This window comes from Lathyrus oleraceus, chromosome 3 (assembly GCF_024323335.1).
Source record: "Lathyrus oleraceus cultivar Zhongwan6 chromosome 3, CAAS_Psat_ZW6_1.0, whole genome shotgun sequence".
Taxonomy (NCBI): domain Eukaryota; kingdom Viridiplantae; phylum Streptophyta; class Magnoliopsida; order Fabales; family Fabaceae; genus Lathyrus; species Lathyrus oleraceus.
In genome coordinates this window covers 27,121,629-27,147,633 of record NC_066581.1, presented here as the reverse complement: position 1 = coordinate 27,147,633, position 26,005 = coordinate 27,121,629, and the positions used below count along the sequence as shown (strand labels likewise).

General features: G+C 32.8%; 1 protein-coding gene and 1 pseudogene across 1 annotated transcript; both read left to right on the top strand.

The window, feature by feature from the left end:
- LOC127132248 (phosphoenolpyruvate carboxylase, housekeeping isozyme-like) overlaps positions 1–26,005 on the top strand; it is a 64,307-nt pseudogene that overhangs the window by 30,628 nt on the left and 7,674 nt on the right.
- On the top strand, positions 15,736–16,222 carry LOC127132251 (zinc finger A20 and AN1 domain-containing stress-associated protein 6-like). The gene has a single exon (XM_051061170.1). It carries the CDS (start codon positions 15,794–15,796, stop codon positions 16,220–16,222), a length of 429 nt encoding a protein of 142 aa, XP_050917127.1. The 5' UTR covers positions 15,736–15,793.

Below are 26,005 nucleotides of genomic sequence, written 5' to 3'. Positions count from 1 at the left end.
TGGTCTATAGTTCTTTTTTCCAACAAAGTAATTGATGAAAACACTGGAGATCAAGGTGATATTGATGTTGAGATTGAATCGTTTACCAGAAATGATCAAGATGAGAATATTATATCAAATGATTCATATATTAGAAATGATCATAATGAGGGTATTTGGATCAATCCAACCGTCCGTGTTGTTAAGAGACATGTAGAACATATTCCAACCAAGAAAAGAAAGAGAACTTAGTGAAAAAGGTACAGGTCAAATAATTTTAATTGTTTTCTTTATTACGGGTAAAATGGCTTTTATTACAGCAAATCGAGTCAATTGCATAAAAAAAAAGGTATAAACACAATTATATGATATTTATGCATAGAAAATGTTAATTCTTGATCTTATACTTCACCTAACTAATTTTATGATATTTTACTTTCATGCTATTGATATTGAACAAAAAGAGGTTGTTGCTAAGAAGACTGCGGCTAGCAAAAAAAATATACATCTCAGAGATGCTTTTGCTACTTAGTTTTATTTCTTTTTAAGTTATGAATTGGTTGTATATTTAGAATCTTTAGAAGTTAAACGATTATATATCAGTGGATTGTTGTATATGTATGGATTGTTGTATATAAGGCTTGTTGAATGCAATGTGTGAAAAAGGGCTTCAAATTATACAGTTTTAGGTGTACTGCTTCAATATACAGGTTGTCTAAAATAAATAAAAAAATATAGCGCTTTTTAAAAAAAAAATTTAAATAACCACCCACTTTAGAGGGCGCTTTCCAAAATAAGCGCCCTCTAAACCCTTTAAATTTCCACTTTATAGGGCGCTTTCTAGTAAAAGCGCCCTCTAAACCCTTAAAAGTTTCCACTTTAGAGTGCGTTTTCTTTAAAAAGCGCCCTCTAAAGTGGCCCTTAAAGGGCTTAAAGAGCCACTTTAGAGAGCGCTTTCACCAGGAAAAAAAGCGTTGTCTTTACCTATGCCAGCGCCAGATTAGAGGGCGCTTTAAAGCGCTGTTATAGGCCAAAAAAAGCGCCCTCTTTTCCCTTATTTGGCGTAGTGAAAGGAGAAATTTTTAATTTTCGCTGCGTTTTGAATCACTATTCTCCTTTAGTGGTATCAGAGCCACTTACGAAATCATGCATTTGATAGTTGTTTATTTTCTGTATTTTTTGTATTAATACGATTAAAAGAAAAAATGAATCAAAGAATAAACGAGTAATTAAATTTGGCATCATGTGTGTACGATTTGGATGATTGATGTTGACTATGCTTCAGAATTCGATGTTAGTATGGTGGAGCAGCTATACATCGATCGCCCATAGGTTACACAATTGAGATCGATCAAGTTATATATATGATATAAGTAATTTTGATGCAAAATACGGTATATATGATATACTGTTTCTCTTTCGTTCATTCAAACACTTAATGGTTTTTTTCCTTTGAGCGATCAGTGGTCATTTGCTTCGAAATCTAACGAAAGTATGGTGAAGCAATGACGTGTTGATCAATCATACTGAATTAACAATCGAGGTGTGTTTGACGGTATGAAATTAGTGCATTAGGGTTCATGACGGTACAAGGATTGTGTTGTCAAAGAGTTATGCGATTAAGGTTATGACTGCACAAGAGTTGTGCTTTAAAGTATCAAGTGTTGATGCGAAAAACAACGGCGATTTCAAATGAATTGTTCATTAAAATTTTGCGTCGGGGCGCTGCCCCTACACCCTCGCTAACTCTGCATAGTGTGATCGATCACCGTGGGTCCCCGTGTTCTCAAGATGATTGGGTCCCCGTGTTCTCAAGATGATTGGGTATATGGAGAACCTTGGGAGGTTGGGTTTTCCCCTCGGAAAGGAACTTGCGACTGATTTGATCTTGCAATCATTCCCAGATAGATTCAGACATTTTTTTCCTTAATTTCAATATGAATGATATGGACAAATCTCTTCCTGAACTGCTATCCATGCTAAGAACTGCTGAGCAGAATCTGAAGTCAAAAGGGAAGTTCATTATGATGATCGGAAATGGAAAGAGATAGAACAAAAGACCCACCAAGCAGGGTGATAAAGGGAAAGGCAAGGAAGTTGCCAAACCCAAACCATAACTCCTGCTTTGAAGCCTAGTGGAGGCATAGCAAAGGAAGTCACCTGCTTCCATTGCGGTAAGACCGTAAACTGGAAGAGAAACTGCCCAAAGTACCTGGAAGATAAGAAGAATGGAGTAGAGACTTCAACTTTAGGCATTTTTGTTATTGAAATTAATTTATCTACTTCTGCATCATGGGTATTAGATACTGGATGTGGTTCTCACATTTTTACCAATGTGCAAGGGATAAAAAGGAGTAGAGATTTGGCAAAAGGTGAAGTTGACCTACGAGTGGGCAATGGAGCAAAGATTGCTGCTTTATCCGTAGGAACTTATGTATTGACTTTACCTAGTGGTTTAATAATTCAGTTAGAGAACTGTTATTATGTACCTGCAATTAGTAGGAATATTATTTTTGTTTTTTGTTTCTTGCTTGGACAAGTTTGGTTTTTCATTTATAATAAAGAACAATTGTTTCTCCATTTATTCGAATGATATATTCTATGCTACTGCACAAATGAACAATGGACTATATGTCCTTGATCTTGAAATACCGATTTATAACATTAATACTAAAAGGATGAAACCTAATGAGTTAAATCCAACTTACCTTTGGCATTGTCAATTAGGCCATATAAATGAGAAACGCATTTCCAAACTCCCCAAATATGGACTCTTGGATTCTTTTGATTATGAATCATATAAGACATGCAGATCTTGTTTAATTGGAAAGATGACAAAGTCTCCATTCATAGGAAAAGGTGAAAGAGCTAATGATCTTTGGCCCTTATACATACTGATGTATGTGGACCATTGAACATACTATCCAGAGGAGGTTTCACTACGCCAAATAAGGGAAAAGAGGGCGCTTATTTTGGCCTATAACAGCGCTTTTAAGCGCCCTCTAAAGTGGCGCTGGCATAGGTAAAGACAGCGCTTTGTTTTCCTGGAGAAAGTGCTGTCTAAAGTGGCCACATTATAGTGCGCTTTCAGAAAAAAGCGCCCTCTGGAGTGGTCCATAAAGGGACACCTTAGAGGGCGCTTTCTGGAAAAAGCGCCCTCTAAAGTTGTCAATGTAAAGTGTTTAGAGGGCGCTTTCAGGAAAAAGCGCCCTCTAAAGTTGTCAATGTAAAGTGTTTAGAGGGCGCTTTCAGGAAAAAGCGCCCTCTAAAGTTGTCAATGTAAAGTGTTTAGAGGGCGCTTTCTGGACAAAGCGCCCTCTAAAAGTGTTAGTTATTTTAAAAAAAATTGTTTGAAAAACAGTGGATATTTAATTGGTAACCTGTTCGCATGCTGCAAAAGTGTAAAATTCATATTGATTTCATCCTTTAATCCAATGTTATACACCATTAATCCATTGATATATACAACATGAATCCATTTATATACAACATTAGTCCTCCATATATACAACATTAATATATGATTCTTTGATCAACAATATACAACAACATATTCATGATTTAGTAAAAGTACAACAACAATATACAACATATATACAACAACAACATACAACAACAACATTCCATACATATATGTACAACAATATACAACCTAGCTATATGATTCTTTGATCAACAATGAATTGACACAATTCATCCTTTATTTCATCCAAATGAGCTCTTGAGTAAGATTTGTATTCCTCAAAGTACTACAATTAAGAGAATAAAACATATTCATGATTTAGTAACAAATTAGATGAAATATCCGATAATATTAAAATAAACCCTAAGTTATTATTCCATACCATTTTTGGGATGTCTATATGATTCAACGCAATGATATCTCTCATAAATCTCAATACAAAAAATCCGCAATCGACCGAATTATTTTGCTGAGGACACTACACAGAAAAACAAACAATATATATATAGTTAATTTCTTACAAACACTATTATAAGCAAAAAAACAAACACTATTATAAGCAAAAATAAGATACTTAATATATACCTGAACTCTGACCCAGGTAATGTCCTTCCTATTACGATAATTCTTTTTCGATCTAAATTTTATTATTGCCCTAACAAAATAAAAACGTATATTGAGATCAATCTGACAGACATAATTAAATATACAAATACACACGAATATTTAGGGGAATTTCACTTACGCGTCAACCGTCTTCTTCATACTCGGATATTTACTCCAATCACCCGATAACGAATCGAGATAATACACTATTAGTCTCGAAAGATCCATAGCAACCAACACCCAATGACCACTGTAAAATAAAACAAAAATTTAGATGAATGAAAATTTTCTACGTAAAAGATATACATAGATTAGAATGAAATTATTAGAAATTAAGAAAATCTAACCCGTTGCCAGAATTAAACGGTAAAAAATACAAACTGGGTGTAGTATTATCGCAGGCCGCCATGAATCTATCGACTAGATCATTCTTTACGGATGTTGGATTTTTCGTTATTAACGTTGCGTTGATACGGGAAGCAGCAATAAAATTGAAACGGTTACACAATTCAGTTCCCCGCATCAATGTTACATACATATACCTTAAATAGAAACATAATAAACATTAGACTACTCATTGAAATGTGTAAATAAATTGTTCAACTAAGTAAATTATAGATTGATCGGAGTACCATATGTATGTATGAATGACAGCGATGCCCAATTCGTTGTGTTCAAAAAGTTGTTGCATGTCCTCCTTTGCAATTATTTTGAAATGAGCAGCTCCGAAAACACCTTCATCAAAATCTATACTACGAATGGCCCCGTGCATAATATCGGACTCATCCACCATTTTCTCAAGACGCATCATAATTTGAGATTTTGTCCCGGATGTCGTTGGAATATCCTTAGCAGCGCTTTTCAACTTTCGACCGGGAACCTAAAAATTCATATAAAATAAATCATGACTTTTTGTGATGCAACAGAATCGTTGCGTATATAATTCAATGGGTATATATATTTGTACCTCTTTTTGAGATGCAACCGACTCGATGCGTCTTGAAATCCCTTTACCAACTTTATGTGTGGGTCTTGTAGGAGTCTAACATTACCATGTAATAAGGATTGATTAAATATCATAATTGTAGCTGAATTGAAATGTGAATACTAAATATTCATAATCATTTAGAACATATATACCTCGGCATCAGGGAAAATTAGATCTGACGGCCAACCAACAAAGGATCCGACTGCATCTCGCATCAACATTGTCTCTGAAACAACGTCAGGTAATGGTAGAAGGGCGTTCGTATCTAATACAAGGTCAACCGAAACTTTCATATATCCCACCGGGAGGGGATTATGGTGAAGTAATTCACCCGAAGTATTGTGCACTTTTCCCTTGCCAACTATGCGATAAGTTGGTGACGATAGATACAGCTGACAAGGTGAAATGCCCTAAACCAATAATAAATGTTATTGTTAACGTGTATATGTGTCAAGTAAAAAAGTGCTATTTTAATTTCATAATAACATATATAATTACCTCGGGAAATTTCGGTTGACAATTGATACTAGCTCGGTCACTAGTATCTTTTGCCTCGGGAGCGCACCTTTCCTCTCTATACCTTGCATTCTCGTTTTGCAGTTGGAGTACTTGTGCCCTTAACTCCGCCAAGGTCTCCATCACCTCTTTGTTGGTAGGATATTTTGTTTTTGGTTTTTTATAAAATGACGACGGAGTCACACCAAAACCCTTACCCCTCACACGACCGGAATACTCAGGAACATTTAGTACTCGACTAAGTACGCTCCTGCAATCCTGGACCTCGGTTGAAGGTAAGGTTTGGGATAAAGTCTCCTGAAATATTATTAGAGGAGATTAAAAATTAATTATATGTCTAACAAAATTTTCGATATAATTAAAGAAATAATGTTACATATACTTACACATTCGTCATAAACATTTTGGACCGCTTCAACGACAGCCCCATCCTTCCCAACCCGAGCAGCCTTCCATAATACGTGCTCCGGAAGAGATGTTGCGTCACTTTTCTCCTCGGTTAGCTACACATTAAATTAGATTATAAGATCATCAATTATAACATATTGTGACAATGTATAAGCTCATAGCATTTGAATATACTCACAATTCTTTGTTGTAACCGTGCATATCCCGTACGCCCTTTTTTGTACGGATACGCGGGTTTTGATGCCCTTTTCCGATTTTTGTCGCTTACTTCCTGGATAAAAAAGTTTAAGGCATATTAGAACCAAGTAACTTAACAATTGTATAATACCATAATTAATAGACATTACATGGAATTTTTCGTTTCTTCGTTTGACGACAAAGTTATCCCATTCATCGGCTGAAATAATCTCGGCATACTTCATTGGCCGTTCTGCTTCAACAAATTTTCCTTCCTCATCCTTGAGAAATTTGTTGGACAAAAAGGATCGAAATCCTCGGAGTCTTTTTCCGGCCAATTGAATACAATATTTTTGCCGGCTTTCATCGATGTGAAAGGATCTCTAAAAAACATACACATGGAGTGTGTTATTATAAAGTAATATTATAACAATATATGGTCAACAAATAGTCAACAAAAAAACATATAACAATATATGGTAAGTACCTGTATCTCCGACCATATTTTTTCTTTGCCAACCTTCAAGTCCAGACTTCTCCAATTATCACATGTAATCGGAATATGTTGTCGAACAAGGAAACCAATGTAACTTGCCAACATTGAACCGTTAGGCTCAATTAGTTGGTCTTCAGCACTCCAATGTACTTCAAATTTTACACCCTTGTCTCTTGCACGAATGATTGACTTCATAACAGTCAATCCTCGTTTGATTTCTTTTTCAACATTGTTACGTGATCCATTCGCGTCATGGGTATCGTCTTGGTTAGCCATTTTATCTGTAATATAGAAATGATTCAATAAGACCCAAGTAAGACAATGATTCAATACGTGAACACATTCATATACCTTCCATTTCTCTCATGTTACAACAATCTAAACTCTTTTGTTTTTTATCATTATTGAATACAAACTCACACACACCTACTGCATGCAAAAGACCAATGCAAACTTATGGTGTTTGGAACATGAACAAACTTGCATCCATAATCATCAAACTTCCAAGCACAAGCTCAAACACACTTCAAATGATATCAGTTTTCAATCAGAAATAAAAAACTCAGTTTGCCCTAAACAACATTAATCAACATAATGCACAAAATGTAAAACTAAGTTTAGAAAATGCCCTAATCAAACACATGAAGAAAGTGAACGGTAACGATGGAGAAGAGAAATACCTTCAAGGTGACGGTAACGATGGAGAAGAAAGTGAACAGTGACGGTGGACGTGAACGTGAACGCAGCAGCAGAAAAAGGCGACGGCGACGATGACGGTGAGGGAGGGAGAACGAACGGAGGACGAGAGTAATCGGAGTAGAGAGTAATCATAGTAGAGAGAAAACCCAGTTACGTAAACGAAATAGCTTATAGAGAGGGAAAATAAAGAGACATGCAGTATATGTTATAATTTTAATGTTTACTAAAGGGGACCTTAGAGGGCGCTTTTGTAAAAAAAGCGTCCTCTAAAGGGGGCCTAAGAGGGCGCTTCTGAAAGCGCTCTCTAAGGCTTTCCAAAAGCGCCTTCTAAACTGGAAATGTACATGGACTTAGAGAGCGTTTTTTTAAAAGCGCCCTCTAAGGGTAACCTTAGAGGGCGCTTTCACTAAAGCGCCCTCTATTGTTGTCCCTCCATTTCCTCATTATTTTTTTTTTTGGCTTAACTTTAGAGGGTGCTTTGTTACAAAAGCGCCCTCTAAAGGGGGCCTAAGAGGGCGCTTCTAAAAGCGCTCTCTAAGGCTTTCCAAAAGCGCCTTATAAACTGGAAATGTACATGTACATAGAGAGCGCTTTTTAAAAAGCGCCCTCTAAGGTTACCCTTAGAGGGCGCTTTCAATAAAGCGTCCTCTATTGGTGTCCCTCCATTTCCTCATTATTTTTTCGCTTCACTTTAGAGTGCGCTTTGTTACAAAAGCGCCCTCTAAAGTGCGCTGTCTATTCCAATAGTATGCTCCTTATTTTTTCTCTTCACTTTAGAGTGCACTTTTGTAATAAAGCGCCCTCTAAGGGGCGCTGTCTATTCCAGTTTTTGGCGTAGTGTTTTCAGTACTTCATCACATTTATTGATGATTTCAGTAGATATGGTTATGTGTATTTAATGAAACACAAATCAGAGTCCTTTGAAAAGTTCAAGGAATTCAAGAATGAAGTACAAAACCAAATAGGTAAGAATATTAAAACTCTTCGATCAGATCGAGGTGGTGAGTATTTAAGCCTAGAGTTTGATGACCATCTGAAAGAGTGTGGGATTCTATCCCAACTTACTCCTCCTAGAACACCCTAATGGAACGATGTATCTGAGAGAAGAAATTGAACCTTGTTAGACATGGTCCGATCCATGAAGAGTTATGCCGATCTTCCAAACTCCTTTTGGGGACATGCACTATTGACAATAGCTTACACACTTAACTGTGTTCCATCCAAAAAGGTTGAGAAGACACCATATAAGATATGGAGTGGTATGAAACCACATATGTCTTACATGAAGATTTGGGGTTGAGAAGTTTATGTGAAATGACAAATTTCAACTAAGCTTGAGCCCAAATATAACAAATGCTTATTTGTGGGGTATCCTAAAGAAACAAGAGGGTATTACTTCTACAATCCTTCTGAAGGCAAAGTGTTTGTCACTCGAACTAGAGTTTTCCTAGAAAATGATTTTATTTCCAAAGGAATCAGTGGGAGGAAAGTAGAGCTTGAAGAAATTCAAGAATCACAAAGCATTGATACACCTATGAAGGAATTAGAGCAGGAAACATAAGTAGTTGTGGAAGAGCAACCTACTCAAGTAGAACAAGACCAACGTAGGTCAAGCAGGATACGTCGCCTACCTGAGAGATATGGATATCTCATAACTGATCAAGGGGATGTATTACTCATGGATCAATATGAGCATGTGACCTACCAAGAGGCCATAATTGGTCCCGGGTCTGAGAAGTGGTTAGAAGCCATGAAATCTGAAATGGATTCCATGTACACAAACCAGGTTTGGACCTTGGTAGAGCCTCCTGTAGGAGTTAACCCTATAGGATGCAAGTGGGTCTTCAAAAAGAAGACAAACATGGATGGTAAGGTACATACCTATAAGGGAATAATGGTTGTAAAAGGATATAAAAAAATTCATGGGGTTGACTATGATGAAACCTTTTCACTAGTTGCAATGCTTAAATCTTTTCGGATTTTACTTGCTATCGCTGCATATCATGATTATGAAATATGGCAGATGGATGTCAAAACTGCTTCCCTTAATGGGAATCTTCTTGAGGATGTGTACATGACAGAACATGAAGGACTTGACATACCAGAAGAAGCCCAAAAGATATGTAAGTTACAAAGATCAATATATGGATTGAAGCAAGCTTCCAGAAGCTGGAATCTTCATTTTGATGAAACAGTAAAACAATGTGGATTCATCAAGAATGAAGATGAGCCTTGTGTCTACAAGAAGGTTAATGGGAGCATGATCGTATTCTTGGTATTATATGTAGATGACATATTACTCATTGGAAACAATGTCCCTACCCTACAACAAGTAAAGTCTTGGTTGGGGAAATACTTTTCTATGAAGGACCTAGGTGAAACAGCCTATTTATTAGGAATTAGGATCTATAGAGATAGATCACAAAAACTACTTGGCCTAAGTCAGAGTACATACATAGACAAAGTGCTGAGACGCTTTAATATGCATGATTCCAAGAAAGGATTCATACCTATGCAACATGACTTGTGTCTATCAAAAACACAATCCCTTTCAACTAAGGAAGAAAGGGATTGCATGAATAAGATTCGATATGCATCTGCAATAGGATCTATCATGTATGCCATGTTATATACTCGACCAGATGTCTCGTATGCTTAAAGTGCAACGAGTAGGTACCAATCTGATCCTGGTGATACTCATTGGGTAGCTGTCAAGAATATCCTTAAGTATTTGAGAAGGACTAAGGACTCATTCTTGGTATATGAAGGTCAGGAAGAGCTTGTTGTAATTGGATACACCGATGCTAGCTTCCAGACAGATAAAGATGACTTTAGATCGCAATCTGGTTATGTGTTTTGCTTAAACGGTGGCGCTGTGAGCTTGAAAAGTTCAAAGCAAGATATAGTTGCTGATTCTACAATTGAGGCCGAGTATATTGCTGCCTCAAGTGCAACAAAGGAAGCTGTTTGGATCAAAAAGTTCATTAATGAACTTGGCATAGTTCCTAGCATTGTGGATCCCATTGATCTCTATTGTGATAACAATGGTGCTATCGCACAAGCTAAGGAGCCTAGATCTCACCAACGATCCAAACACATACTTCAGAGTTATCACCTCAGTCGAGAGATAATAGATAGAGGAGATGTGAAAATATGCAAAGTACCAACACTTGACAATATTGTTGACCCACTAACAAAGCCTCTTGCGCAGCAGAAGCATGATGTCCATACTAGATCTATGGGCATTAGGGGTATGTCTGATTTGCTCTAGTGCTAGTGGGAGATTGTTGGTGTAAGCCCTAGAGTCCAATATTTTTGGTACTTGTATCGAATTATTTATTAATAATAAAAGGCTTTTTTTATTATGTTTATTTAATAAAGTCTCTAGAATAGTTAGTCCGTTTAATGTATCAAGTGTGACTTAATCATGAGATCCCATTAAACATAAGGACAATATTCTTAAAGTATTTGTAGTCGAGCTTTGTTGTAAAATGGGATAACATTAAAGCATTAAGACTATTATGTATATAGACTGATGATCACATCTCATGGATCATGGATAAGGAGTTATCAAGTCTTAAACATAGGTATGAATATTAAGAGTAATATTTATACTGGATTTACCTGCTATGAGAATACTATATAGAATGTTATGCAAAGTGTCATAAGTTATTCTCATGGTGATAGTGGTGTATACCACTCTTTGACCTAAAACCACTATGGATCCTAGATGTAGAGTCGAGTGCCTTATTGCTGATCAAACATTGTCTGTAACTGGATGAACATAAAGACAATTGATGGGTACTCCATTAAGCATGCTGAAGGACATGAGTGACCTAGATGGATTTTGTCCATCATGCATAATAGGAGAAATGTCTAAGGGCTCAATATTAAACTGGACAAGGATGACACAGTCTATGCTTTATGTTCAATATAGACATAAGGGCAAAAGGGTAATTGTACACATTAGTATTATCACAAAAGGATTTATCATATCACATGACATTTTCGTGTCTTTGGTAGCAGTGATGTGTTGCTAGATACCGCTTACTGTTTATTATGTTAAATACATGATTTAATATAATTACCAATGTCGCGAGAACCTACATGGTCACACACAAAAGGAAGGATTGATGAGAGATAGAGTAAATAAGGAACACCGTAAGGTATAGTGCACTTAAGTTAATTGTAGAACAATTTAAGGTATGGTGCACTTAAGTAGAATACGAAATATGGCAAGATACCACGTGCTTAAGTGGTTTTGGTATATCATAAGATATAGGCCACATACACTTAAGTGGACTTTTTAGCTTACAACCCACATAAGTGGTTCTATAAATAGAACCCTTCTACATAAGCATTTAGTATATATGAAATTTCGTTTCTCTCTCTCTCTCTCTCTCTCTCTTAAAGCCTTCATTCGTAGCAGTTAGCACTGAGATTGAAGGAATCCGTTCGTGTGAACTGAGGAGAGGCGTTGTCACCATTCAACGTTCGTGATCACTCCTTAGATCTGCATCAAAGGTTTCAATCGCCATAAGAGGTGATAATTTTATCACTGATCATGTCCATTCGTAAGGATCACTAAAGGAAAAAAAATTAATTTCCGCTGCGTTTTGGATCGCTATTCTCCTTCACTAGCTTGGGTTGTCTTACCCTTACGTCGTCCCTTCTTATAGGGATGGAAATTTGACCCGTTTCCAGTAGGTACCCACAAAAATACCTATAATGGGTAGGGTAAAAATCCGCAAAAATGGGTACATGCACAAACTTGGATAATTATTTATTTAAATAAGTGAGTATGGATGCGGGTATGGACACCTTAGTACCCACCCCTCCCCATACCCGTAAAATATATTTACTTATATATTTTAATTTATATTATCATATAAAAATAAAAGTCTATCAATTTTTAAGAATACGTCAATGTTAAACCATTACATATTTAATATAAGTATTTGTTTATTTCTTAATTCAATAGTAAATTTTTTGAAAATTTTTAATGATCTTAAAAAGCTAAAATGATATGATATTTTATACTTGATATATTTATTTTTATTATAAATGCGGGTAACAGGTATGAGTATGGGCACTTACATACCTAGAGGACACGAGTAGGGGTGTAAATGAGTCAGTTTGGGTTGGGTTTGGCCAAAGTCAAAATTCATACCACATAGACTATATTGAATTGGGTGAAATAAAATAACCACCCACAATATCATTGGGTCGGTTTGGATAAAACCATTGGATTTAGTAGTGGGTCGCCCAATTCTTTTCCTTGTTTTATTGGATAATTGTAAATAATTTGACATTCTTTTTAAAAAAAGGCTCCAATTATTTTTTTTCTTGAAAAATACTTTAACCGTATTAACGTTATTCTTTTAACAGCAAATGTCTAAACAGTATATAAAATTTATAATAAAAGTATTTGCAAAAATCAAATTTGTATTACGGTAGTACCCATGGACGGATCCAGGTGATGGTAGGGTGTGGCTATAGTCACACTAGTTTTTTAAAATATTTTATATATTATATATATACACTAATGATTATTATTAGAATAATCAATTTTTTTATATTATATATAAAAATACATGTTTATTAGAATAATTTATAAAAAATATGATTAACTCACATTTCTCTCTCTCTCACACACCATCTCTCATGCTCGTCTCTTCCTCTCATATTTATCAATCTTTAATTTTATTTCTCCAATTTTTTCACTTGGCTTGGTTGCATTTATTAATGGGTGGTTGAAAATCAAATGTAAAGTGAGTATATGGTGAAACTATGCTTTTGTTAGATGTGCTTCATTCTTTTGATTTTATCTTCATGTTATATATGATGGTTGAGATTTTTAGGATTTATAAATTATTTGAGTGTAACGCTACAAAAGTGTGATCAAGATATTTTGAACGCTTTATCACTTGTCAATGCTACCAAACAAGAATTACAAGAAATAAAGAATGATGGATGAGAAGAACTTATATCTAAGATTATGGAAATTTGCAATAAGCATGATATTTATGTGCCTGATATGGAGGCACCATATGTGCAAGGGAAGAAACCTAGACGACATGCTACAACTTCTAGTGTTTCTAATTTGACTCATTATAGGCATGATTGTTTTTTTAGTGTTTTAGATTTGCAATTACACGAGCTTAATGCTAGGTTTGATGAAGAGAATACTGAACTTTTACAATGTGTTTCATGTTTAAGTCCCTCATCGTCATTTGCAACTTTTGATGTGAAAACATTATTAAGGATGGTTCAGTTTTATCAAATGATTTTGTAAATATGTCGGAAGTTATGGTGCGAAATCAACTTCAAAATTATGTTAGAAATGTTATATGTGACCTAAAATTTGCAAATTTAAAAGGAATTTTAGATCTTTGTGCAAAACTTGTGGAAACAAATAAGTGCAACACATTCGATATGGTTTATAAGTTTCTGAATTTGACTTTAGTCTTACCGGTAGCAACTACAAGTGTGAAACGTAATTTTTCAGCTATGAAGTTTGTGAAGAGTCAACTATGTAACAAAATGAGTGATCAATGGTTAAATGATCGTCTTGTAACTTTTATAGAAAAAGATGGTCTTGGAACAATTAACAATGTTGTTATTTTTAGTTCATTTTCCAGAAATGGATAGTAGACAATTTTCATTGTAAATGTACTTTATTAAACAATATTATTTCTTATTCTGAATATAATTTACTTCGTACTTTTTTTCATATTTAGCCACATCAATATATAATGTCTGGATCCACCTCTGATAATACCTAGAACTAGAATTACGTAAATTACTAAAAACTTACTAGTATTAAAATCAAAATAATCAAAGTGTAATATCCTAAATAATTCAAATGCATGGCTCATAAATTAAGAGCCTAAAATTGAAGCAATCAAGTATGAATACATCAAAGTCATCATTCATCAAAATACAAAAAAGAGACAATAACAATGTTAAAATATCCTTCATAATTCAAAAAGGAAGTTTTGACTTCAACATTAATATCTTCAACAAAATTACAATGATAAAAATATAAATATTAGTTCATATATCAATTCATTAAGAGACATAAAAAACAAAATAGTTAATAGTTAATGGTAAACTTTATGGATTGAGTGGATTTTATGGGTTGGGTCTGTGTTTACCTGAAATCCAATTATTTTGAATAATTTTTCATTTTCCAAGATCATATTAACCGAATTACCCATTCAAATCCTCTTTTTTGGATCATTTTGAATGAGTTTGGCCGAATTTAGTGAGTTTATCCAACTCATGTACATCCCTAGGTACGAGTACTAACGTTGATATGCTAGCGGGTATGGGCTTGGATACTATAGTATCCCCTACTCCTTGTCATCCCTACCTTCCTATGAGTTCTTCTCTTTCTTCTCTACAAAATCCACATATTTATTTCTCAAATCTAAAATGTTAAAAATCTTGACCACAAACAAACGAAAAAAATAATATATGAAAATATATGTGACTGTTCATAATGTTGCTCTAGAACAATTAAAAGGTTAGTTGTAGTTTTTGAAATTAAAATTGATAAAATCCTATCTAAGATGAACAATGCCTTAACAAAGATTAAATGATTGACTTTACTATCCATTGAAAAAGAAATTTGATAAGAAATCGATTATGATAATTTAATAAATGATTTTACATCTTAGAAAGTCTAAAAAATAAGTATATTTAAATTATTTATATAAAAATTAATTTTATAAATGTCAAATTCTTAGAATTCGTTTTAGACTTAAATATTCTGCAAAGTGGTAACAATAATGGTAGTTATAAATGAAGTTATTTTAGATCATTTCAAAAGAGATTTTAACATTTTCTAAATCAAAAATTTAATTTTAAGAGTTTAATATAACAAATAATTAAAAACATAAATAATCATTAATTTAACAAAACAAAAATAATATATAACTAGTCCTATCCAGAATTTACATAAGATTAGGATATACCAAAATTAATATTTTATTTAAAAAAAACTAGTTCTTTTAGGACATTTATGTCGTTTAATAAAAAAAATATTTATTTCCTTCCGTATTTATTTACCTTTTATAAAACTATTAAATAATCACTATTTTATCTTCATTTTATTTAATTAAATTTTTTAATAAATCAAATAAAATGCAAATAAATTAGGGACTAAGTCCGGATTATTTTCTTCAAAACCTAGAAATTATTTTTATTTTTTTGAGAGACTATATTAGATCTTGCATATTTTTCTCAAAAATTAAATCTACACTTATTTAATTCTTTCCTAATTTTTTGACAGATAGTTTCCTAAAATATAGTATTATTAGTTACAATCATCTAGCAATTATATCCTATAAATGAACACAACCTAATCCATCATTCAAAACTTTCAAGCTTGAATCTTTTCTCCACAAAACTCTCCCTTTCTCCGAATTTGCAAACATCTATTTTTCTTAAGTGAAACATGGTTCCATTGCTTTGTGTCAATGGTTGTGGTTTCTACGGTTCTTCTTCAAACAACAATCTCTGCTCAAAGTGTTACAATGATTATCTCAAAGAAAACATTGAAAAGTCAAATGATGAAAGCTTTGTTTTTGAATCAACATCTTCTTGTTCTTCAATGACCCCTAATACTGATAGTATCTGTGAGGCTATGGCAGCTACTTCTCTTACCGACAATCAAAACATAAAGACAGAGAAAAATAGGTGCAAGAGTTGCAACAAAAAAGTGGGACTATTAGGATTTAATTGTCGTTGTGGAAATGTATTTTGTAAAATGCATAGATATCCTGAAGAACATGCATGCAAGGTGGATTTAAAGAAGATTGGTCGTCAAATATTAGATAAACAAAATCCTTTATGTGTGAGTGATAAATTAGAACACCGAGTTTAGATGTGGATATCAATTTTAATTTTAATTTTTAATAATTAAGATTGTAAATATATTGATTCTTTATGAATATTTATATATATTTTTAATTATTAATCCTTCAATGTTTTTTAACTATTACATATTGTCATTTATAATTATTTTATTGATTATTGTACCGGAATAATTTGGCTTGGCATGAGAGAGGGTGGTTCTAAGGAAAGCAAGACAAGTAGCCTAGATGAGAGAGGGTGGTATAAGTAATACTCAACTCAATAGAAAGAGAAAGGTAGAATTGATTTTCAAACATTAGCATACAACCACAATCTAATATACAATAAAGGATTGTCAAGTCAATCTAAGAAGTTAGAATGAATAGAAGTATTACAACTAGCTCCAAACCAATCACAAGTAAACTAAGTCCTTCTCAATAAATAAATCCTCTTTGAAAAAGTGAGCATTTCTAGTTAGTCAAAGAGTCAATGGAAAACTAAAAAAACAGACGAAAAATCATATTGATTCTTTCTGTCAACAAACTATCAAAGTTGTGAAAGTGGTCCATGATACCCCACAATTAAACCTGATACCCTCTGTTTTGAGCAAATTTACCTTGATACTCTTGTAAAAAACTCTGAAATTTTGAAATTTCCAGCTTCGTATCATAATTTTTGTGTGCATACGGAAAATTTTGTGAATTTACAGATTTTTATTGCTCTCGTAAGACAGGTACGGTAAATTTCAAATTTCCGTAAGCCATATATCGGAAATTTAAAAAAATTCCGATTAAGATATACCGGAAATCATGACTTTTGCATAAAATGGTTAAAAATTCCAAAAATTTAAATTTTCCGAATACATCGGAAAATGCAAATAATGTCAAATTTCCGGTATGGTCTCAGAATTATCAAAAACATGAATTTTCATTTTTTTGGTACAACGGCATGCATAAATGGTTCGACTAAAAAGTCATCACATATAATAGATACATATTTACCACAAAAGTTGTTCTACGTACAAGAATACAAAACTACTTAGGATGACTTCGTAATTTTCATCTTTCAAATGCCTAATTCGTCCTACATATTTTGATTCTCATGCTTTTGCATCTTTAGTACAAGTCTGTCTCTAAGGGTCTGTTACCGGAAATTTCAAATATACTCAAAATTTCTGATATATCGGAATTTTGAAAATTTCCGAAAATTTTTGTTTGTTCCCGGATATTTTGAGAATTTCCAATATTGTATACTGAAATTTTTGAAATTTCCAGTATTTTTACCGAATTTTCCCGGATTTCCGATATAAATCCGTGAATTTTGAAAAATGGAGAAGTTGCGTATTGAATATTTTAAAATAACTACTGAAAATTTTGTTTTAGTATGTTTGAAAAAGTGAAAATTATAGAAGAAAGATAAATTTTGAAGTGTAAATATTAGCTAGGGTATTTTGGAGATATTAAAAAATTGGGACTATTGGGTTTAATTGGGGGTGGTAGAAAGAAATCTCTCAACCAAGCCAACACATGAATCCATAAATACCTTAGTCTTAGAGTTGAGAGGATTCTCTAATTTTATTTATAAAAAATCATATATAAAATTTCTCATTAAATACTCTAAATGCCACAAACATCTCTACAAACACATGGTTATGTTTAAGTATTTTTTTTAACAATACAATTATATTAAAATGATCCTAGATTACTATATAAGTTTAGGTTATTCTTAAATACTTTAATGCACATATATTTTATTTGATTTTTTATTATAAAAAGTGTATATTTGAAAAAGAACGGAAGATACTTAAAAATCACCGTATGCTAAACTTTTTTGAGGTGATTTTGATCACTCAATTTTGAATTTTTTTTATAATAATCATATTTAAAAAAAAAATCAAAAGAATCATATTTTTAGAAAAAATACTAAAGTAACCATGTTTCAAACAAAAATATTTCGACAACGAGAGGAAGCGCCACAGACAATGACACATGCCCTCATAATTTGAACCAAGGCGCCATAGGGTGTGGCGCATACAATCATGTCATGTAAGTGTCTATGGAGCATGCGCCATAGTCAGTGGCTACTGTGTTGTTTTGAATTTTTTTATATAGTGCATCTCTTATCCATCATTTTTCACCCACCTTTTAATTATCTCTAGTTTATCTTCAAAATGATGTGTTATATTGTCAAGATAAATATCAATTTGATTTATTCAGCAGTAAAGCCTCTGATGAAGATCCGACTCTGAAACACGGAGACTTTCGAGCATCTTCAGTAGAGCTTGATCTGTTGGTTAGATGGAGATTTTGCAGATGATGAAAATATCAGAAGAATTCAAACACTTGTTATGGTGTACAACAACAATGGAGAAATTCGGTTTTGGAAGTCAAGTAAAACTGACATTGATTGTCGTATTATGATAAATAGTTGTGAGAAAATTGTCATGATGGTCGTAATTGCATATATATGTTGTTTAGTCATTGTATTTGTTTGTCTTGTTGTTTAGTTGTTGTTTAAATTGTTGTTTAGTTGTTGAAACCGAATATTGTGATATTTATGAAATGAACGTTATTTTCAATCTAAAATAAAATGGTTACATAAAATGAATTACATATAAAAAGCAAGACTAAAAGTGGATTATTGAATTATGTTGTGGAGTTTGCTACAATATTGAGACAATTTGTACGATTATGTTCGGGTTGACGGCATGAACTACGTAATCTCACCATTTTGTTCGTCGTATCCATTTTGGTTTGAATATGTGTGTTGTTAGGGTAACCCTTTTTCTTTCTTTGCATATTTTCATTGTGACAAACTATCTCCCCTTTGATATGCAGGCCAATAATCCTCATTTGCTACCACCAGAAAGCTATTGTTTTAGATATTACATAATTTTATGACTTTATAAACGGCGGATAGTAAGTTGGAAGCGTCTTGTCGAGCCTTTGAACATGTCTCTGTGACATGTGACCATGGTATGCGGAAGGCTTGGAACTTTCACAATCGCACTAACCTCTATCTAGTTCAACTCGAAGTGTCCCATTGCCTTCCCTTCTTTGTGGTCCATTGCCTCATCTACGTTGAACCAGCCTTTACAACGGTCAAACATTGTGACCTCTTGTGTGTTAGCTTTGAAAGTTTCCTCCTTAATGAATTTCATTGAAGTTTCACTAAACAACTCCTCTGATTGTAACATTAAACTTCATTTTAAATGTTTGATCTCAAACTGTAACCCTAACCTAAAATAGGTTGTTTTCACCAAAGAGGATATCGGTTGGTTTTGGATGCCTTTAAAGACAAAGTTCATTGTTTCCACGAGATTTGTTGTCATGTGGCCTCATCGTTGACCATTGTCGAATTCCCTAGTCCACTTCTCCAATGGAATATTTCAATCCATCTTATTGCATCTGCATTTGTCAATCTGATCTCTTTGTGGTAGTTTTTGAAGGAATATTCTGTTAATGCATATTGTGCATTCATAACCTTCTTTCGTAGCATCTTGTCTTTGATCTCCCGCATGAAATTTTGAGTGATGTGTCTAATGTAGTAGACATGCATAACAGGAGGATCTTGTCAGCCGATATCAAGGTTTTTATAAGCACTCTTAATAGATAGATAGATGTATGAAATGAAGTGTAAGTTAGGTTGAGGAGTAACATGTAATCGGAGATATTTTAGAGAAAAAATCCATCCACCAGTAGTCTCCCCTTCAACTAGAGCGATAGGGATTGTAAAAATGTTCATGTTGTCATCTTGTGTCACTGCCATGAGTAGTGTTCCTTTGTATTTTCTATACAATCATGTTCCATCAATTTGTACAATAGGTTTACATAACGCAAAACCTTTGATGTAGGGTTTATACACCCATAAGAGTCGGTGGAATATTCCATTTCCACTAACACGAGTCATGTCTGGGGTATATGTCGACAGGGTCTCAAATGCACAATAGCCCCCATAGCAAAATGCTTAAGTGCCATCAGGTATTGTAGAAGTTTTTTGTACGAATCCTCCCAATTTCTGAATATTCGTTCAACCGCCTTAGTTCTAGTTATCCATGCATTCCTGTACGAGAGAGTATAATTGTATTGTGTAACGATATGTGAGATTATTGTACTTGAGGTTCAATGACGGATCCTTGCTAATGACAGACAAAATTTCATCGCGTATTAACTATGGTACAACTGTTATGTCACGTCTATGTAGTTCTTTGTATAAAAATGCACAAAAGGCTACTTGTTCATTTTATTCTTGCGTTTTTTTGCTCCAAGCATGGGGTTGGTTGATAATGTTGTCACTTACCCCCGTCAATGGGAATAGCTTCACATTCCCTTACGCAAAAAAGTAAGTTTTTCAATTTAATGCAATCTTAATTAAATTCTAAATAAAATTTTATCTTGATTCAATCCTAAGAGAGTAAAGATTATATTTAAAATTAAAATTGGGTAACGATTACTTTCCTAGATTTTTGGCTGATAGTTTCCTAAAATATGGTATTATTAGTTATAATCATCTAGCAATTATATCCTATAAATGAACACAACCTAATCCATCGTTCAAAACATTCAAGCTTGAATCTTTTCTCCACAAAACTCTCCCTTTCTCCAAGTTTGCAAACATCTATTTTTCTTAAGTGAACGATGGTTCTATTGCTTTGTGTCAATGGTTGTGGTTTCTACAAAATTGTTTATGTGTGAGTGATAAGTTAGAACACCGGATCTAGATGTGATAAGACAATAAATAGTGGATATCAATTTTAGTTTTTGTTTTTAATAATTAAAATTGTAAATATATTTATTCATTCTGAATATATAGTTTTTTTATTATTAATCCTTCAATGTTTTTTAACTATTATTCATTATTAATCCTTCAATAAATACTGGATATCAATTTTAATTTTAAATGTTTTTTAATAGATACCTATTTACCACAAAAATTGTTTTGTATACAAGATTTAAAACTTCCTAACTTCATCTTCTCGGTACCTGATCCGAACCGGAAGCTTAGTCAGAAAAAGTCTCCACAGTAAAATCTGGATAATACTAAAAATATTTTCTTTTGAATTAATCTCCGACGCTTGAGCAAGGGAGAATGAGTTTCTTACTCTTCACATCTATATCAAGATTTTTATGAATTTACAGATTTTCTCCCGCTCTCGTAAGATATGTACCATAAATTTTAAATTTTTGGAAGCTATTTACCAAAAATTTCAAAATTTTCGAATAAGATATATCGAAAATCATCACTTTTGCGTAAAATGGTTATAAATTCCGGTCCACCAAAAATTGAAAATAATGCCAAATTTCTGGTATGATCCCAGTATTATCAAAAACATGAATTTTCAATTTTATTTGACACAACGGTCTGCATAACTGGTTCGATTAAAAAGTCATCACATATAATAGATACATATTTACCATAAAAGTTGTTTTGCGTTCAAGATTACAAACTTCCTAACTTCATCTTCCCAGTAGTGTCTGTTTTTGCATCTGTTATCGGAAATTTCAAATATAATCAAAATTTCTTATCTATCAGAAATTTGAAAATTTCCTTGTATACTAGAAATTTCAAAAGTTATGGTATTTTTTTGTTTATCCTAGGATATTTTTTGAATTTTTGGTATTGTATTTCGGGATTTTTGAAATTTGTGATCTTTTTATTGGATTTTCTCAAATTTCCAATATAAATACGTGAACTTTGAAAAATATGAAAAATTGTGTCTCAGAAATTTTAAAATAACTACCGAAAGCTTCATTTTAGTATGTTTGAAAATGTGAAAATTATAAAAGAAAAGTAAAATTTGAAGTGAAAATATTAGCAAGAATATTTTGAAAATATGGAAAATTTGGAGGATGTCAGGTTTATTGGGGAGTGGCAAGAAGAAATATCCCAATCAAACCAACACCAGAATCTATAAACGTGAAGCAACCGGAGAGAATAAAACATATGAACTCTTAAAACGAATCGGAAGCTTATTGAAAAAAAGTCTCCACAGTAAACCCTAGATTATGCTAGAAATATTTTATTTCCAATTAATCTTTAGCACTTGAGCAATTGAGCAAGGGATAATGAGTTGCTTACTCTTCACATCAATAGCAAAGGAGGTGGGATATATGGTCGTAACTCATTCTTATAATTGGAGAGGATGCTCTAATTTTCTCTATAAAAATCATATATAAAATTTCTCATTACTCTATGTGAAATAACTTTAAATCTATTAAATACTCTAAATACCAAAAACATTTCTATAAATATATGATTATTTTTATAATATTTTTTTAACAAGTACATTTATATTAAAATTATCATAGATATTAATTTGTATATATTATTAATAATTTTTTACACACATATTAATTATAGAACGGGTGTCAACGAAACCTCCAACTTGACCCTTGTGTTTTGATAATAATATTGTTATTAATATTTGGGTATGTTCGGGTTATTAGGGTTATAACATAAGTTGTCAAAGTGCAGTCAGTTAATAAATCCTAGTATTTATGACATGTTGGTAGAGTTTTACTATTTTCTTAGTCATTTACCACTTTATTAGAATCAGTAAAACGTGAGTAGTTTGTTTCTTATTTTTCTCATTTTAAGGCTTATATAAGCCATTTGTTTTTCTTCAAATAAATAACAATTCATTTAATATATTTTGTGTGAATTTATTTCTGCTTAAGGTTTACAACAATCTGGTATCAGAGCTCCATCACGGGGCTTGATTCTGAGAGAAAAGAAACTGCAATTTCTTAAGGAAGAGTGAAAAGAGAGAGATTCAAAGCATGGCAGCTGAGAATAACATTGTTCAACCTGCAATTCCTAAGTTTGATGGCCATTACGATTATTGGTCCATGCTTATGGAAAATTTTCTTCGCTCAAAGGAGTATTGAAATTTGGTGGAAACTGGAGTCCCTGCAACAGAAGGAGTGGAGCTAATTTCAGTACAACAAAAATCAAGTGCAGACCAGAAGCTAAAAGATTTGAAGGTTAAGAATTATCTGTTCCAAGCCATTGATTGAACCATTATGGAGACGATCCTCAATCGAGACATTGCCAAGCACATTTGGCACTCCATGAAGCAGAAGTACCAGAGTTCCACAAGAGTCAAAAGAGCACAACTCCAAGCTCTTCGAAAAATGTTTTGTGGCCTAACTAGTTGATTAGAGGAGTGTCTGACTAATTAGAAGACTATTTTACACTAAATAATATATTAACTCATTAACCTAATCAATTATATGTTTCTTTCGTTGAGTATAAAATTGATTGGGACAGTCTCTTAATGATTGGTAATTGCTAAATATCAAAATATTTCATTTGGAGCCTTAACAATCTATTTATAGTGTCTAATTGATTATCCTAATCGATTATGACATTGAATTGGCACATGGATTATTTCCAAATTTATATCATACCATATTCTATAAATAAAGAGCTTCTTTATCACTTTTTCACATCTAGAAAATGAGTAGTGATCTTACTTTATTATTTCACACAAAATAAAGAGCTTCTTTTTCATTTTCTCACATATATTTAGTCATAGTGCTTTGAGTGCATTCTCGAGTCTAAGTGAGGATATTTGTTTTAGGTAAGGGCTTATTTTTAATTTACCAAATATGATTTACCTCTTGTGTAAAATATTATTCCATAGAAATTTGTTGTTTGATTGCGAGCTAAACTAGTAAAACCCCGGTTTGGTTCAGAGGATAGACAACTCAAAACTCTATCTTAGTGCGAAATCATCTCGTGGAAAATATCTTTTGGTTTGGAGAATAAAAATTTTAAGCCTTGTTCACTGTTTGGTTATAAGTTAGCCTGAAAAGTTCATTTCCTGGTATAAGCAGGTTCATGGGAAAATCTTTCTAAAAGCTCTTAAGTTTATTGGATACTCTCAAAAATAATTCTTGGGGACAAAAGTAGGTCATTCAAGGCCAAACCTGTATGATTCTATGGTATTAATCTCCCTCTCTTATTTCTTGTAATTTCCATTAATTCTTGTTTTGGTTTTCTGCTGCCTATTTATTCATGTGTTTTACAAAAGAAAAATTAAACTCTGATTTTGCAAATAATTTTGTTTCAACCAAAGTTTTTCAAACCTCCACAATCCACCCCCTCTTGTCTGTGGAATCACATGTTCAACACATACCTCACATGGTGAAGAAGAAACTCATGATCATTGAAAATTTTAAGTCTAACTGTACCACTACCATGTGAAATTCTTTTCTAACTGTGGCAAAATGTCACACATAATATTCAGACAATGTACACAACAATGTGATGGTGCAACGACAAATAATGAATACACAAAATAAATAACATAAGAGATTGTTAACCCAGATCAATGCAAAAACACCTACATTTGAAGGGCATCAACCCAACGAAAGGAAATTCACTAATTAGTAGTCAATAGTACATGAAGGTCTCATCTGGACTCCCCAATCCAGTGCCCTTTACCAAATTCTAATTCGGCTCTACCTGAATTTAAAACATCTTTCACTTTAACTCAAACACTCTCCCCAATGTTAGTACATATACAAAAATATAAGTTTCTGACAAAACCCTGTTATAAAACAATTACAATCTCCATAGAGATCACAACAAACAACGTAAACCATAAAGCATTATATAGTATTGGAATGTGATTATTTCTTCCTTGTTGGTACTAAAGTCTTTAATAACATTATTATCGTCATCTTGATTGGCTTCTAAATCATTATCACTCAAAATGTCATCTTTACGAGCAACATTAGACAGATTCTTGTTGACATCATGAACCACATTTTCACAAATGCTTTTAGGATCAACCTCAACAAGGGTTACATGCAAGGGTTTACTCGCACCAGTTTCATCACTCATGAAATTCTCAATGACATTCTCACCAAGATGGTTATCATAATTTGTTAGGGTTTATATGGTTTGGTTATTATTATCATATTAATCTTTTATAGTTTTACTTGTCTCAATTAGGGTTTAAAACTACATCAACAATTTTAGGAATAGGGAGATCAGAAGGTTTATATGATTTAGATTTTTCATATTGATCCTTGATGGGATAGATAATTTTGAGATGAACAACATCAAAGAGAAAATCATATTGGTGGCTTTTAGATTTATCTTAAGGACGAAGAGACTCTTTAGTATCTTTGCTCTGCTTTGTAATTGAGACAGTTGCTAGTCCAATACTAGTTAGTTCTAACATAAAATCTTTTTGTTGTTCGGGAGGATAGGGACCTTCGGCATGACCATCTTCCTTTTCTATTTTCACAACACCTTTCATGCGGTTTCCAGGAAAATTGGTGACAACATCATCTACTTTAGATATATTCATAAGTATTTTAACAATTTTCTTCTCCTTACTAGAATTGTTAGTCACTTTTCCTTCAAATTTTAATTATTTTAATATATATATATATATATATATATATATATATATATATATATATATATATATATATATATATATATATATATATATATATATATATATTTGGGGATCAACTTATTCTAAGAGTACGTTTTTTAGCTTAATCTAAATCATAGTCTTTAAATTAAATCTAATCTAATGGTTAATTGAGTAAAAATGTTAATTAACCATTAAATTAGATTCAATTTAAAGATTATGATTTGGAGCAAACTAAAAAAAATTTACTCATGAAGTAAGTTGATCCTCACTTTCTATATAGCATTTAGTTATAAAAAAATATATAAATATAACATCAATCAATTGTTGTGGTTTTTAAATTCAAAGAACAATTTTATTTTTGTGTAAAAAAAAGCTTGTCAATTATTATTAATTAAAAGAAATAACTTATTTTGTTAA

Coding starts and splice junctions, on each gene's coding strand:
- LOC127132251 (XM_051061170.1), top strand. CDS start 15,794: ATGGTTCCATTGCTTTGTGTCAATGGTTGTGGTTTCTACGGTTCTTCT.